The 17,760-nt window shown below is 39.8% G+C and overlaps 1 protein-coding gene across 4 annotated transcripts in view; it reads left to right on the forward strand.

The window, feature by feature from the left end:
* The window catches only part of APP (amyloid beta precursor protein), a 202,068-nt gene that overhangs the window by 171,698 nt on the left and 12,610 nt on the right, over positions 1-17,760 (forward strand). For 2 of the 4 annotated variants that reach the window (XM_074536150.1, XM_074536152.1), the window contains 2 exons: positions 6,066-6,287; positions 11,756-11,809. In XM_074536150.1, coding sequence (XP_074392251.1) covers positions 6,066-6,287; positions 11,756-11,809 — 276 coding nt within the window. The remainder of the gene's footprint in view (positions 1-6,065; positions 6,288-11,755; positions 11,810-17,760) is intronic. The other 2 variants (XM_074536151.1, XM_074536153.1) reach the window with 1 other exon arrangement.

The following is a 17,760-nucleotide window of genomic DNA, read 5'->3' on the forward strand; positions in this document are numbered from 1 at the left end:
AGTGGAGGGTTTTAGCTGCTATTTGCTCTTACCTAGTGGTGGTATCTCTGAAGGACAGAAAATAAGAACTATGAATTGCTTTTTTCCATGGTTCTTGCTCTTTCTGTCTCCCTTCAGCCGTGAGGGAGAGACACATTGCACTGAAAGAGTCCAGACAAAAACACCTGTGGCACAATTTCACAGGCTGTCGAGGAGGTGAGAAGAAAACTTAGATCTGCTGGTGTGCTCACATTTCTCTGTCAGTGTGGATCTGAGCACTGAAGGTTGGGCTCATTCCCAGTATTTCACAGGAGTGATTTTACCACATCACTCCTCTTCCATCATCCTCAAAGCATGCAGGCAACAAAGGCACTTCTCCACCCTCCAGCAGGCAGCTCACTTTCAGTAACACTCTCATCAGTCTCTCTGCATTATATTTGATTTGTACTATACAAATGAATTAGTTCAGCACTGAATACCACCGAATTGTGTTTTGTAGCTTGATAATGTTTATAATTATGACTCACGGCAGTATGCAACATCATGATCATGCAGTGTTTGATTCAGCAAAACATCTAAAAATAACAAAATACTTGAAATTCAGCGGAGCTTCACTCTTTGTGGTAAGGCACAGGAGGTCTTGTTTTCATATTTACCATTTTGGGAGAGTTTTGATTCATGCAGCTGACAAGATACAGACACTCAAAGTTAGTTCAAACCTGACTGCATTACATCAGTGCAACTGCTTTAGAAAATAACGTTGAATTAGCCCATAAAGTAAGCATACAATTGAAATCTGCAGCTAAACATGTTACCTCTTGCCACATGTGCAGTAATAAATTATTGTGTTGGTGTTCTTAGTGAATCCTAATTGTGACATCCAACATGTGCATGATTTAAATTGCCTTCAGACTGGATTAAGGCAGTTATGTGTGCCAGTGCAAATGAAGCTGTTGCTGTGACTCAATTGCTCTGTAATTTCTGCTGTTAGGAACAAGGGAGGTTGCTGACACTTTTTTGTTTTGTCATTTTGAAAGCACATGCTCAAAAGCAAGTAACTTTGGGAAAAACACATGTTCAGTTCAGGCTGAAATATCACTGATGGTAAGTGAGGCAATAAGACTCTGCACGTGTATGAGTTTATCTGAGCTGATTCCAAGCCCATGTCTGTTGGATGAAATAGATGTTCTACCATGTAAATGGCATTTTACAAAGGAAGTTAGATGTTGGGTCAAAACTATGGCATATAATTTGGTGATATTTTAACTAGTCCTAATTAGAGGTGTTTTGTGTACACTTCATTTCTAATCTGTTTTAAGAAGTTGTTTCCTTGAACTCCACAATTACAATTGCTGATTTTAAGGATGCTTTTCAACTAAATTCAATAATTTTAGCACATAATAGTGATTGCAGAACTTTTCGTCTAGTAGGTGGGCTCCTTGAAAACACAACACATGTTATAATTATTTTTTGAAATTTTAAACAAACTATGAACTAAATAAAAGTTGTGGTTTGAAAGATAGCTAATGGGTTGTTGGCACTCCAGGACAGCAAGAGAAGCTGTTCCATATTAAATTCTTGTCATTATATCTGTGCCAGTTAAGGGCTGGGAAGTATGTCCCAGAGTTCAACATTGGAAACAGTGTTGTGTGGCAGTAAAATTAGATAAAGTTCTAACAGAACATGGGTTTGCCACTCAGAGACTCCATCAGCTTTTGTTGGGATTTGTCATATCTTTTTTAGCACAGTGCTATCTGCAAAGATTTGCAAATAGAACTGTGGTCTTGGGGCATTGTAAACAAATAGCTTCTAACAATACAGTATCTACCAGAAGATTTTGTAGTAAATTTGATTTCTTCAGTTCTTGCTTTTGGCTCTATTTGCCTCCTTGCGGGATAAGAGAATAGTCTTAAAGTGATTTGGGTTGGTATTACACTTTTATCCAGTTCCCCAAACATATTTCACTTCAGTTTTTCTAGTTGCTGTTGTTGAGGACTATTGACCCATGAGGAGGCCTGCAGTGAGTCCAAGAATTAGTGAAACCTGCTTAGGCGCTATGAGAAGTCCAAGAAGCATCTTATTAAAATACTACAAGTGAGCCTGTCTCTCATCCTGAGAAAGAAGTTGTTTAGGTGCCTGAAGGAGAATGTTGAGTGTGTGGAGGAGAAGCAGGAGAACAGTTTTGTGCCCTCAACCAAATTCAGAGGTCTGAGGTCCCAACTGAGTGTGGTCTCTTCCTAAGGTCACAGTTGCTTTTGAGCACATGCTTTCAGAGGGACAGAACGATTTGCCATCCTCTTTATTTTTCTCAGTGGCAAGGCTTAGCAGAATGCTACAAGGAGATAATAACCCAAGCAAAAACCATTTATTATAGGAAGATCCTCAGAGTGTTTTTGTCCTGTTGGTTTGATGTGAGATGAAATTTTGATGAGCAACCGAGGATCTCTGTATATTCAGCACCTAATGATAAGATATTCATAGTACAAATAAATCCCCTGAAACAGTCTGGAATGCACATCCTAGCCTCTAGCTGTGTCTGTACTCCCTGCTTATTTGGGGATTTGTCTTTTGCACAGTGGGGGAGTTGAGTTGGCAGCTGCAGATGGAGGAAATACTGTGTCAATGAATAGATGTATGGCTTTCCATTAGGGTAACTGATGGTTCAAGTGGCCATCGATACTTGGAACAAAATCAGCCCTGAAAATTTGATCTTGGACTTTGCCAGTAGTATCAATAACTGGAAATCCTAAGGCAAACTTTTTTTAGTAGTTTAATGATTGGAGCAATTGTTTGTGAATCATTTACTCAGTGCAGACACAGCTGCCTCAGTGTGATGGATTCCAGCAGCTTCTATGCCAGGCACTTCCAATTTCTCACTGTCATTCAGTGTCTGATTCATCCTGTCAGATGGGCTTGACTCATGTAGCCATTGTCTCCCCGTTTGTAAAATGGATGTGATCATAATCTGCTGGTTGTAATATCTGTCTGCCTCACTTGAGCTATTGTGCAGGTCAGTTCCTTTCCATGCTGTCTGCCCCAGCTGGGTGGAAAACAATGGAGCTGGCAACAACGTGCTCCCACTTGGGTAGCCTTGAGAGAGACTTTGTGTGTGATCACTCCCAGCCCTCAGAAATTTGGCTGTAATCATGGTATCATGATGGGAGTTTGGAACCCCTCTCTGCACAGCTATGTCTGCACTGTGGCCTCTCCTGAGTTCTGTACCCATCCTGGTGCTGCTCCTGCACTGCCAGAGCTCAGATCATTCCTTCCCTTTTGTGCACCATTTGTCCCTTTCCAAGGGCAGGAGTTGTCTGCAGGTGACACTGAGTATGTCAGCAGCAGAGTATGGACTGGAGTTGAACAGGACAGGCCCTGCCCAGGGCAAAGGAGTGGCTGGGGCACAGCTCCTCCAGCACAGCTCCACCATCCCCTGCCTCTGCTGCGTGAGCTCCAGGTCTCTACAGCTGCCCCACACCATCCTCTGGGGATGGGGAGAGCAGCAGGAACAAGGGGTGCTGTGCCCCAAAACCATTCCAATGCCCAGGTTTTGAAAGGTCTGTGGTCACAAAGATCCTCAGTATTGTAACACTCTCTTGTGTGGTGCATGATGATATGGTAGCAGTATTCTCATCTGTGGCACCCTGCAAGGTACATGGACCCCAGACTCCTCCCTCAGCCCACTAAAATCCAGCTCTTTTTTGTAAAGTTTTTTCATCCATATCTAATGAAAATTAACATGTTACATGATAATGTCTGCTCAGAATGTCAAGGTACTTCACCTGTCTCTTCTGATGAAAGGACGTGGTTTAATTTGAAAAAGGAGTAGTGTAAGTGCAGTATGGAGACAAAATCAGATTTAACTTCAATGCTGAAGATTTAGTAGGTGTCATAAAATAGTATTGGTTTCAGTAAAATGAACATGAAAAGAAAAACATTTCAGTGTAATTTACATAGGCTTTCTATACTGTCCTAGTAAGTCATTTTAATTGGCAAATTCAGTCGCAGAATTAAATTTTGTATTCATATTAGTCTTACCATCTGCTCAAGTAATTACTGTTTAAACTGGAAAATTTATTTTAAAACGTTATTCTGTAAGATTCAGAACCCATGTTTGCCCCAGAGCTGAGGTTGCAACATTCTTTTATTTTTGATGATCTGAATTCCGTGTTATGGGAATAGGGTGGCAGAGAATTTTGTCAGCTATCTCACAGTGGCCTTTGAGAGATGAATTACAGAGCAGAGCCCTACTGCATCATCACTGACAGAGGCACTGAAGCAGTGGCACCTCTGAGGTGATAAGGGTCCTTTCTGAGGGTGCTGCATGGTTCCACTGTACTTCTGTAGTCTAAAGCTGAGAGAAAAATAACATTCAAAAGATCTTGCTGAGGTTTTCTAAAGCTGTGGTGTGTATAGAAACTTAGATGCCCTTCATCACTGATGTTACTAGGAAGTGGGTGAGCCCCTATGGAGTGGCACAAAGAGTTTAGCAGCAGAGTGGTTGGTGATTCATGTCCCTGACTTGGTACATGGTAGAGATGTGGGTGCGAAGTAGTGACAGTCAGGGGGTCCTTAATGAAGTGCAGAGAAAACAGTCCTAATGAAAGCTGTTGTATCACCAGCTGCCTTGTGTGTTCTCATGTGGTCACTTGCTCACTACTACAGTCTCCTCTTATGAACTCTTGGGCACTTGCTCACTATTGGTGCCTTGTTAGCAATTCTTGGTCTGCATTGCAATTTCTTGCTTGAGTGTGCTCTTTGCAGCAGGTTCTCTCAAAATACTTGCAAATAGTATATTTTTCCTACAAAAACAGATGTCAGTGAAGCAGGAGGGATCAAGAATGAAATTGTAGAATAGTTTTGGTTGGAAGGAACCTTTAAAGATCATCTAGTCCAGCCCTCTCTGCAATGAGCAAGGACATCTTCAACTAGATCAGCTTGGTCAGAGCTCTGTCCAGCCTGGCCTTGAATGCTGCCAGGTACAGAGCACCACCCTCCTTGGAAAACATTTCTTTCTTATATCTTACTTACATTTGCTCTCCTTCAGGTAAAAACCGTCACCCCATGTCCTATTGCTAAAGGTCCTGATAACAAGTTTGGTCCCTTATAGGCCCCCTCTAAGTACTGAAAGGCCACAGTAAGGTCTTCTAGGACCTTTATCTTCTTCAGGCTGAACAGCCTCAGGTGTCCCAGCCTGTCTTCACAGCAGAGGTACTTCAGCCTTCTGATCAACTCTATGGCCCTCTGGACTCACTCCAACCAGTCCATGTCCTTTCTGTGCTGAGAGCAGAGGAACTTTGATGTGAGAAAGGAGTAGGAAAAATGCAGCACATGCAACCTCTGAGCTTATTTTTAACACAAAGTTGAAGTCTGACCTACACACTTCATGGAACTGAAAAGTGCTTTGATTTTTCTCACCTTGCTTCAAGAAAAAAAAACTCCACAGCATAGATAGTACTGCATAGCTTTAGGTGCTGGTAACTTGTAAAATAATTTACTTGCTACTACTACTACTGGTACCAGATGTCTACTATTGCTTTTTAACAAAGAACTACTTCAGTTATTATGAAGTTATATATGTTAAAAAATCAAATGTTTCTTCAGATTTTATGTGTTATAGTAAACCCAACTTAATACAGTGACTGTTGTGGAGATTTAGGATTTAAGAGTTGTGATGAGCTTTGGCAGTGAGCATTTAAGAGGAAGGACAAATTACAAAGACATTCCTTCCTGTGGAGCTCTCACCAGTTGACTTACAGAAGCATGTTAAGACTAAGGGAATTGTTTTGTGCTTCTTTTCAATGTGGTTGGGAAGAGCCAAGGAATGTATATAGCACAGACCAGTGATCTGTTATGTAGTGGAAATGTGGGTAGGAAGTAGTACTGAGCAGTTGTGGTTGATGTTTCAAAAAAATGCCTTAACTGTAGTGCTTATCATGGGGTTTTGACTATTCCAGGCCTTACTATTTTTATTTATTGTAGGAAAACAGAATCTCACAACAGTGAATTCTTACTTGCGTAGCATTGAAAGTGGGTCCTTAGATATGCTGGCTCTTTCATATCGTTTCTGCATTGAAATTTCCTTGCAGATGAATTACTTCAGAAAGAACAAAACTACTCTGATGATGTTTTGGCCAATATGATCAGCGAACCCAGGATCAGCTACGGAAATGATGCTCTCATGCCTTCATTGACGGAAACAAAGACCACAGTTGAGCTGCTTCCAGTGGATGGAGACTTCAGCCTAGATGACCTTCAGCCATGGCATCCCTTTGGAGTTGATTCTGTTCCAGCCAATACTGAAAATGAAGGTAAGTACAATAGGGGAGAAACCACAGAACTTTCTGAGCTGAGCTTTGTGGTTTCTATTCACATTATTCCTGATAATTAATATTTTTCTTATAAGTAAGTGGGATAGAGGTTCTGAAATGTACCTTTGGAACTGGTCTGCTGTGTCAGTTGTGTCTCTTTGATGGAATAGAAAGTTCTGCCTAAAATCTGTAATTTAGACACAATAAATTTCAGAGTTGAGTGTACTTGCCTTCAGAAACAAACCATAATAAAGTCTAGGAGATTATGAGTAACAGTCTTATAAGATCCATGACAATGACTGTGGGGAGATAGATAAGCTGTTAGATTTGTGCCATAATTAAATGAGTGTTTTATTTAAGGTAGAGCTTTTTATTTGCTGGCATGAAAATTACAGTTTCAGCATAATCCTAGCAGACAGATAATGTTATTTCACTCCCTACACTGGTTGTCTGGAATGTACTGCAGAAATGCTCCTACATGCACGTCAGTACAGCTTGGCTAGTGAAAATATTTTTCCTGAGGAGCATTATATATTGTTCATGGACTACTTCAATGAAGTGACTGCATGCTACTTAAATAATCCATGTAGCACCTGGAATTGGTAGTTCACTTAGGTGTTGGAGCCAATAAATCAGAAACCTGAGGGACTTCAGTCATGTCATTCAAGCTCCTCCTCTTGCCTTTGTTGTCCTTTCTCTAACTGCACTGTTTCTAGTGCTAAGTATCAGTTTGATACTGCCAAGCCACAGTACATACAGAGCCTGGAACTGCAGAAGTCTTCTCAGGCAAATCTGTGATTTGTAGCTGAACTGCACAGACATTAACATCCTCCTCAAGTCTTTTGAAACCACTGGCTTAGGCTGTTCCTGCCCTCAGAATGAGTTCTGAGATCATCCTTATGCAGCTAGTCTCATTCCAGCATGGTATGTGAGTAACTGAGCAACTGGGTGTGTGGGACATGGATTTGCCAGGTCTGGTGTTGGTGCCAGGTGAAATGAGTTGAATCAGAAATAGATTTGCAATCAAAGTTGGTCCCAAGGAGTCGGAGAAGCCTAGCATCAGGCAAAAGAAAAGACCTGCACAAAGGTCAGTGAGGCAGATACTTAGCAGATCTGAGAGGAAGAGGAGAGGCTGGTCAGGAACAGGGCTAAAATCAGAGTACCAGTGAGTCAGCACTGTGAGTTAGGGGCCAAGTAAAAGAGCAGAGCCACAGCAAACTCAACAGACCCGCTGGCAGGAAGAACCAGAAGGCAGGAGATGGTGACAAGGACTCCAGCTGTGTCTGAAGGGCACTTGCAGCCAAGTGGCAATGCCAGGCAGTGAGAGCAGCTGGCTGGAGCACGGCAGGCACTGGCAAGGGGTACAGATGGCTCACAGGCTGCCAGGCTGCACCTCATTTTCCTGGGGAAGGAGCTGCAGCTTGCTCTAACCCTGGTGCACGTATCAAGGCTGTCTGCCAGGAGCAGGTCACAGTCTAGCTCACGTCTGTCCTGCAGGAATGTTCAATTGCAGCTCTTGCTCCAGTTTTTTCTGTAGCTGAGGCATCCAGGGCATCAATTTCTATACCTTTTGCCTGCTTTCATAACTCATGGTGGGGATTAATTGTTTTTGATGTATTTTCTTCTAGCTTCCAAAATATATTGATTTCAGTCACCAGGTTTAGAAGTTATTAGGTAGACGGGTACCCCCAGACATACCCATAGTTTATTCACACAAGTGTATTTTTCCTTCAGAAACCTGTCTAAGCTCAGGATCTAATAATGAAAGGTACTTCAAAGTGACACTGAATTCCCACAGGCAGTTATACTGAGCTTGTTCTCCTTTTAAAATGTATGGCAGCAAATAAGAAATAAAACTCTCCTGCCTTGAATACCATTCTTAATTACTAGGCCTGTGTGTTTTAATGCCATATGTGATTTGTTGCAGCACTTATTCTTTCATGCCTCCAAGTTGTTGGGGTTTAGTTTTGGTTTTTTATACCAGGGTTATATTGTACTTGTCATGAACTTACTGCAACAGTCTATTCAGTTAGGCCAACCATTATAATTGTTCAAGTATGCACAGTTAGAAGTGGAAATCATTTGGTGACTTAAACCTCTTCAAGTCCTTCCTGTTTCCCCTTATAATTCTCTATCCTCTACCCAACCCACAATGTTCTTAATGTGAACATGCCAAGAATACCTTTTTTTTTAGAGGCCATTTCTATACCTTTGTCCATAGCATCAAAGAGGAATTTCACAGCTTTGTTTATTTCCTTTGTGTTCGTCTCCCACGTGGTTGTTCCAGAACCCCAGGACTGACTGTGCCATTTGTCTTCACTTCCCATGCCCGTTTTCTTCTTTGATAGTGGTGTTACTTCAGGCTTTGTCTACCTTGCTTCCAAAAATATGTTTCTGTCTTCTTATAAAATGGTTTGGAAGTAGCAAAAGGTAATAACAGTTGACATACTTTTCTCCTCCTTTTTTTCTTCCCTCTGATGAACTGATGAAGTTAAAATACCACAACCCTTCCCCCTAACATTTCTTGTTATTATTAGTTCCCATGCCTGTTTCCTTCCATGGCCATGATCTAATCCCAGGTTTCACCCACAGATATTATTAATGTATTGGATTAATATCTTGCCATGTAATCTTAAGGTTTCATAATTCCATTTGAAATTTTCCCAATGTAAACTGCATGTTTTTAAGAACAGGTTTTATGCAAATAGTTTATTTTCCTAGAATTGCTTTTACTGAGTAGTAAGTGAAAAACAGTCTAAAAATAAATAGACCTTGAAAGTCTAACATTACTCAGTATTTTCTGCAAGCATATTCTCACTTGTTTTCCCCTGAAGCAGTTTCCCTGGAAATGTTGACAGGAGGTGATCTGAAGCAGCACATAATATACTGTATAGAGGTCCAGCATGCAACACAAATTAGGTTAACAAAGAAAACACTTTCTGAGAACTGTACAGAGGGACCATGAAAAATGTCAGGAAGCTGTACTTCAGCAGTGCAAAATGCATCTTCAGAGGTGTCCCCAAACAAACCCCCAACAGCTGTGAAGCTCTGACACTGCCAAGCCCTCTGGGCATTTTGCCAGTGACTGAGTTTTGTGGTTTACACTTTGTGTTTCAGCTTGCAGGTTACTTAATGTCTGTATCTAGTATTTCTCTAAAGTGAGATTCCTGTAAATGTACTCTGTTATTTTTATGATTTGTTCAGTTACTCCCTTCAACAATGTTCTTGATAGGTGAGCATCACATAGCACTCCTCTCCTGCTGGTCTGTACCAGCTTTTGATGTACTTATCTTTTACTTTTGAAAAGAGAAGTAAACACATTCTCTCTTGCTCTTCTGAGATCTATTAGTATTAAGAAAAGGTGAGAATGTGTGGCCTCCATGAAGCCTGAGCAGTCAGTGTAAATAAACATTTACCAGTTTAGTTTCATGAGTCTATTTGGACAATGCATTTTCAGTCTTACATCTGTGCACATGGAAGCGTATTCAAGAGAAATACAATTCTGGAGCTTCAAAATAAATGCACTTATTATAAAAACATAGAGTACATGTTTGAGTTTTGATTATTGATAAATGCTGTGGTAGGTTTAAATCTTTCCTCTCTTCATTAGCTGTTGTGATGATGTGGTCTGGTGAGGTGTAGTGGTTTGACCACAGGCCAAACGCCCGTGCACTCAAGAAAATCATCTACTCATCTTCCTCTGCTATAACTGAGCAGAGGAGGAGCAAAAAAATCAGTTAAAATAAATCTCATGGGGTTGAGATAAGCTTTAGGAGAAGAGATTTTAGGGCAAGACAGGCTTAAAACTTCAAAAGGTATAAAGAAAACTTTATTAAAACCAGTAAAAGAAGAATGGTAAGAACTAAAATAAACCTATAGAACACCTTTCCTCCCCCCAGCCCCTCTTTCCTTTCCACTGACAATGCAAAGAGACAAAACCTGGGATTCTCAGTCAGTTATCACTTCTAAAAATAATCTTTCTTCAGTTCACTCTGAGAGAGGAGTCTCCCCTGCTATGCTATGGATCCTTCCCACAGGAAGAGCTATGTAAGGAAAACAATTATGTGCTGTGGTAGTGCCACTCTGAACTGCTGTGAAGGAAAGTGCCTCTGCAGCACCGGGCTGGCAAGCTCTGTCAAAAGTCTGCTTCTACTGTGAAAGTCTGCCTTTCTGGAGACACAAGTGAGTCAGATGTGCTGATGTGCCTTTAGTTTGCAGCTAGTGTAAAGCTGAGTTACTGGGTTTTATTCAGAGGTAGGAGCTCATGCAGTCATCTCAAGTGCAAAGGACATGGGAGCCACTTGTGCTCTCACTCACAAGCATGGTAGGTTCTTGTCCAGCCCACAGGAACACTAAGCCAGTGACACAGGCTTCCTGAGAAGATGGGCAGTTCCATTGCTCATATCAACAGTATCATCAGGCTTGAGTGATTTTCTGATGAACAGTTCTTCTTGACTGAAAACTGTGGGTCTGTCAGATTTCCTGTGTTACTGCATCTCACTGCTGATAAAGGCTCATAGCTGAATCCAGACATTCAAATGAATAAGAATATATGTTAAAAATTCTGAATTCTAAGGAACAGTGTAACACTTCATTTCTGAATTTCAGTTCTTTGACACTGTCAAAGACTGAGTAGATAAGGAAAGCAACACAACTGGAGCAAGAGAGAGAAACAACCAAAAAAAACCTGAATATTTTAATAAACATTTCCAGTATGTTTGAACTTACTGAGGCAGTTGGTAGTGACTCAAATAGCTCTAAGTTTTGCAAATACTCTTTTTCTGTTAGTGCAAGTGAGCTAGTTCAACTTAGGTTTGAGCTGATAAAACTTTAGTAGGTTAATAAAAGAGTTTTGTAGAACTGTATATGACATACATTTGGATAGAAATTTGTGTTTCTTTTTTCTTTCCCTTCCAAAAACTGGAAGATAAATATGCTGTTCAGAAATCAGAACATACAGGAATATTGATTGTATTTTCAAAATGCACTTTCCTTTTTTTAAACATTATAGATGGTGCTGTAAACAATCCCTGTTGAAAGAAAAAAGGAGGGATTCAGGAGGTTTTTAAGTCAATGTTGATAAAGAGCAGCTGCAGGAAGAACTCCATCATGTTCATTCTGGCTGCCAGTTCTGATCAGGCAGTGTGGAAAAGTTTGCATGTAATGAATATGGTTTTGTTCTGTTGACAGAAATTATTTAGTCTTACTGGTTTCTGACTTGAAGCAGTAATATGATGTAGAAATGATGCTGGCTCAGGGCTGAAGCTTTCCTTGTGAAGTCTTACCCATCCCTTCCTTTTACTTTCAGGATTAACTGAAGGCGGATATTTTCTAGTTGTTGCTTTGGTAACTATTAATGCTGTATGTCTCTCCTGCACTGTCCCAACAGAAGAGCCCTTGACTTTGTGATTTCTGGGGATTTTGTTTATTTTTGTTTGCTTTTTTGTTTCTTTTCTGCACGTGCCTAGTTGAACCCGTTGATGCCCGCCCAGCTGCAGACAGAGGACTCACCACACGACCAGGTATATGACTTGCATGGCTTTTACCTCACCTGTGCTTTTTTCTGGCATGCATATGGTCTGCTGGTGCTGAAATTATTTACCTTTGCTTTGTTGTACCCTGCTCACAAAATGTAATACTATTCCCTGAATGATGGAAGCATAATTCCCTGACAAATAAATCCCATATGAGTGATGTCTGTATTGAGGGTGTCTGGGATCTGTGCTTGCAGCAGGAATGTGTCCAAGATCCAGAACTGGTTTGTATCAAAGGTCTCATCCTTTCTAGAAATAACACTTTGGTAGGTGCAGGAGATGGTAAACTTGGTACCCTGTACAGACACCACTTCTGGTTTGGGAATGTACAATAGAAATGTCAAATCCTTTATGCAGAGTGAGCAGGATTAATGAAGAATTATTGCATACAGTTTCAGAACTGCAGGGGGGGAATTGATTTTTTTTGCTGTGGTACTTATCTTACTTACTTCCAAATACCTAAAAATTGGTATTATCCCTCTGGATTCCCTGAGGATGCCTGAGGACACAACTATTAATTCCATTCTAGGACAGAGCAGAGTGATTGTTTCTTCTCTGTAGGTACCTCTGTCTTTGTCTTGATTTCAGAACAATAGCAGATCACTAGGTTGAGTCAGGCTGCAAATGTTTGGAAAAGTTAAAATGGAACAATTCCAGTTTCCAAAAGGAAAGATCATTTTATCTTTTCATATTTTTTTTTTTTTTTTTTTTGCTTTTGGGGTTATTTTTCCTGTGTTTTTGTTCAGAATTATCTGAAACTGTTAAAGCCATTGAGAGGAAGCAGCCTTTTATTTCAGAAGAGGCTACTCTCTGACTCTTTGATGTAGTGAGAATATATTTTAGGGTCAGGATTATTTCCGTGTCACATCATAATTGTGGTTTTTTCCTTCAGATCATATTAAACTGATTGATCTGTATCCTTTTCCCTTTATCTTGTCAACCAAACATTCATTAGATAGCATTGTGGACAGCATCTTCCTAATTGTTTTTAAATCTTAACTCACCCATGTTTAGCAACTAGAGAAATTGCTACAATGGGAGCTAAAATAAGCTCATATGTTGCAGCAACTGGGATATGTGTCAGAACTGGCAAGGTAGTGTGCTTCTAGCACTGTTTTAGGAGTCTGACATCTTTACTTATGTTTAGAGACTTAATTCAGTCCATGAAAGAGATCCTGGAAACTGGTACAGAGCCACAATGCCAAAAATCCTGAGATCGGGAAAAAATCTGTTCAGTACTGCATTATCTACCTTCTTCCCAGGAGCGGTAGAAATATCACAGATGAAACATGCATATGGTTAATCCAAATTTTGTAATGCAATTTCAGTCTAGCAGTTTTCTTATAATATTAAAATCTATTATTATTTGCAATTTTAATTTCAGTCCTCTTGAAAAATTTACTCTTATGAGGCTCATGTTTATTACCACAGGTTATTCTTTCCTCCCTTCTGTTCCCTCACACATAGACACACGTCTCATAAATCCTCAGTGTCCCTTCTCTGGAGAAAGGATTTTCTCTCACTGCCACTCCCTTGTTTCAGAATGAATCTGTATGTTTTAGTCAAGTGTGGTGGTGTTCACAGGGGTCCCAGGAAGAGGGAAGAGATGAGGATCTGACTCCATGTTTCAGAAGGCTGATTTATTATTTTATTATATATATATATATTTTTTTTTATATTAAAACTATACTAAAATAATAGAAAAAATATTTCATCAGAAGGCTAGCAAAGCAAGGAAGAAAAAATGGAACGATAATAAAATCTTGTGACTGACCGGCGAGTCTAAGACAGCTGGGCTGTGATTGGCCATTAATTAAAAACAACCACATGAGACCAATCATAGATCCACCTGTTGCATTCCACAGCAGCAGATAATCATTGTTTACATTTTGTTCCTGAGGCCTCTTAGCTTCTCAGGAGAAAAAATCCTATGGAAAGGATTTTTCACAGAATGTGTCTGTGACAGTCAAGTGGATTAGAGTGCTTTGTTGGTTGTGTTGATACAAGCAGTATTGAAGTCCTTAAGCCTCATGACAATAAGTCATGAGTCATCTTGGTGAATGTGTGCAATAGACTACTAAGGATAGGTCAAAAATATTTCAGCATCTGACCATTATGGCTTGAAATTTGGCAGATGGCAGATGCTATAACTTTTCTTCTGTGAAAATCGCATGGGAAATTTCCTCAATGTTCTGCTAAAGTGCAAAGTAGTGCTTAACTTTCCAATGTCTTTAATGACCATTTATAGATTTAGAAAAAAAAATTTTCTTACTCATACAGATTCTGTCTATAAATGTCCTTGTGGTTTTTCATTATGATTCAAAAGCAAATTATGTGTGACAAAATTTCAGTTTAACAGAGAAATTATTCCAATCTGAATATCTTAATGAACTAGGAATAGAAGAAAGCAAATAGATGCTTGTTTCTACTGTGAAGTGCAGAAGGGATTCTGATAGTTTAAAAGTGTGTGCTTTAAAACAATTTTACTTTACTTGCTGATTACAAACAACATTTCTACGTTGGAGGTTGAAAAAGGAAAATGAATACTTTTTGTGCAGTAACTGTCCTTTTGGGATTGTCTGTTGTTACAATTTGGGGCTATTATTGAAGAAAAAAAATCTAAAATTATAGTAATTATTGTAGAATGAAAAAGTATTAATGAAAGACCTGCAGATTAATGCATCCAGCTGCTTGTGACTTTTTGGTTTAATTGCCCAGCTTCTTGTTGGTTTCCTGAAAGATTTGCCCTTTCTTTGGGCCTGACTTTCCAGTTGATGCTTCTACCTGCTTGGCTCAAGTGACCATCCTTCTTCAGGATGGAAACACTGGTACCATGTCAGTCTGTAACACTCCAAGCCTGAAGGAGAACAAATCAATGTTTTGTAGCTGTTTGGATTTTTTGAAGAAAAGGAGCTCTGAAAGGACTAAGGCAAACGTGTGCCCTTTTTTCTCTTTTCCATTTTACTTACTTCTTGCTCACACATCATTCTTATAATGATCAGTATGTTTTTCTTACAGGCAGATGAAAATCATGCAGATCATCTTTGTCACTTTCTTACAAGAGAGATAGTTTGGTCACAGTACAGAACAGAGTCACAGACTCACAAAATATACTGGGTTGAAAGGAGACCTCAACAACCATCTGGTCAAACAAGTATTTAGATGGTATCAGTATTTGTGATACCTGGGATCCTTTTCCTTCATCACATCATTCCCTTTCAAAAAATGAAGTCTGTAAGTCAAGCCAGAAAAAGTCAGGAGTTGTCCAGTTCATAGGGGAGAAAAGTTTATGAGTAAAGACCAAGTTTAAAGCATTTGTTGAAATTTATGCCAGTTGTCTAAACCCCCACCTCTGTTGTGCTCCACCTTGACTGTCCACATTTAAAGCTTGAATTGGAATCTGATCTACATCAGTCCTAGGAAAATAATATTGTCTGGATGAATCCCATTTTCTAGTATGGATAAAACATCTGTGTAATTCACATGGGCATTAAACAAGGACTCTACTGCATTAGCATACTGTTGTTCCCCTTCCTAATTCACAAATGGGCAAACAAACATAAAAATTATGCCTAAAACTGTTTGTTATCATCTTCTTTCTAAAAAAGGAAGTAAATGAGATGGTCAAACCTCAAAGGGAAGAAAGCTGTCTAGATATACTAAGTAGTCATCAATGCACTATTTTTTAATACAGCACAAAATAACAGATTTATGACATGTTTCTTGCTATTTATAAATGGATTTATACAAGGAGATCTTAGATGTTAGAAGGCTCCTGTCCAGCCTGAGAATTTCCATACAAATAACTTCAGATAGAACAAGTATGTCTTTTCTTGATAACCTCACTGTAATAACTTATTCAGTAGTGTTTCCTTCTCTCCTGTGCTCCAGCAGTCACTTTTTCATGATGAGCACTTAATTTCTTGCAATTAAATTTTGCGTATCTGTTTATTAATAATTTTTTCTTTGTGTGTGTGTGTGCACATGTACATATAGAGACAAATACACATAAAAATACATATAAAAACATCTCCAGATGCTCATGAGCAATCTCCTTTTACTTACATTAATTCAGCAGCTCTGATTGGTGCAAATTGAGTGAAGATTAGAAAATGTGCCATCAGAAGGGACATTGCTTAGTATTAGCATATTTTCTGTAATTCAAGGTGATAAACAACAAATGCTCTGTTCAGGGCAGATCATATTTTCATCTGTTACACAGCTGCAGTTGTAATTGTGCACTCACATGTAAATACATCACTTACAGGATGCCCATAGTTCACAAGGCAAGGATTTTTGCTATTAAGTGTGTTACTTTCTTCCATGTAGTATAGTTTGGATTTGGTGGTTTTATGCTGCAGTCTGTATGAGGTGAGGGCATAGAGCAGCTTAGTTATTTATGATTTTCGTGTCAGAAACTGCCAACATTTTTTTTTCCTGTCTTTGTGATGTTAGTTCAATACAATTGCTTTAAACAAAGTAAAAATAATTAATAATTTTTTCCATTAGATTGTTTTGTGTGGTAGTGTGTTAAGTTTCTTGTCTTATTCCCCCAATTTATGTATTGTTCTCCCCTATTATGTGTAAAATGGGTTCGTTCCCCCAGTTTTTCCCGCCACTGCTAGCCTGTCAGCTAAGTTGCTATAGTAACTGCTATTCATAGTTGCCGATATGTAATTGCTCCTCCCCTGATTTCCCTTATAAGTGAAAGTTGTTTCCTCCCTGTCCAGTCAATCACTCCCTTTCTCCTCCCAGGTTTCGAGAACCTTCTCCTCTCTGGAGATGGTGGTTGGCTGGGGTCCCAGGACACCTCCTTTACCTTTTGATTATTGGTTTCCATGGAGTGTCAGTTCTGTGAAGTTCATCCCCTCACCTTTCCCGATTAGTTCCGCCTGTACCCACCCCCCTCCTTTATAATCCTGTTTCACCCCCTATGGAGAAACTTCTTCCCGGTTGGTTTCCCCGCGTTTGGATCCCGCAACACCTTCAATAAACCGATGTTTAACCCCCGGGAAATGGTCAGCTCCGTTCCTCCCCAATACCAGCGGTGTGAGCCAGTCCGCAGCCAGCACAGCCCGAGGCCATCAGACGCCGAAGGGAGCTGGCCAGGAATTGCAGAGGGGCGTCGGCCTTTCGCCCTCAGCTAGTCGGACTCTAAACTTCGGGCCACATATGCTCTCCTCTGCAGTTTTGGTTTGTTTTATGAGATTGTTGCTAACTGTGAATGCAATTATAGGTACATAGGCACAGCATCTGGATTGACATGCCCAGAAAGATTATCAAACCAGATTTTCCTTGTTTTGATTATTCATTTCTACACATATGTATTCTGAGAACTAATTATTTTATACTTCATTCCAACGAGATTCTTTTGTAAAAAAGTTAACACTTTTATTGCATTTATTTTCTGATTTTTTCAATTTGAGAGCCCCATAATCATCCATGAAGTAAAAGTGAACCAGCAGTTCACTGACATCTTAGAAGAGACCAGAAAGTGTTATCTCCCTGCAGTCTTAAAAGTGCATATCCCTCAAAAATGTTTGAGTTAACCTTACAAAAAAGGGTATATAGTCTTCATTTTCACCTTTATGAGTTTACAATATGAAAGCTCATCAAAATTAGTTTGCAAACAGAGTCATATGGAAGCAATAGTTGAACCTCTAATTACAACAGGCAGCTCTCTACTCCAGGGGTTTGTTCCAAGACTGCATTCCTTCCCTTCTACCCTTTTTATCTTTGATGCAGATTAACCCAGATAAAGCTGTTCGCCACATGCGTAACAGGCTTTGATTCAACAATTCTTTTCTTGTTCTTGCCCTGACTGAAGCACAGTCCATGGACATGGAGCTGAATGTTTTCCTGAAAGCAGTCACTCAACCTGCTACTTTGATTTCTCTGTGTAGAGAGCACCCAGGTCTAGTTGTTTCAACAGTGCTTCA

This window comes from Zonotrichia albicollis, chromosome 2 (genome assembly GCF_047830755.1).
Source record: "Zonotrichia albicollis isolate bZonAlb1 chromosome 2, bZonAlb1.hap1, whole genome shotgun sequence".
Taxonomy (NCBI): domain Eukaryota; kingdom Metazoa; phylum Chordata; class Aves; order Passeriformes; family Passerellidae; genus Zonotrichia; species Zonotrichia albicollis.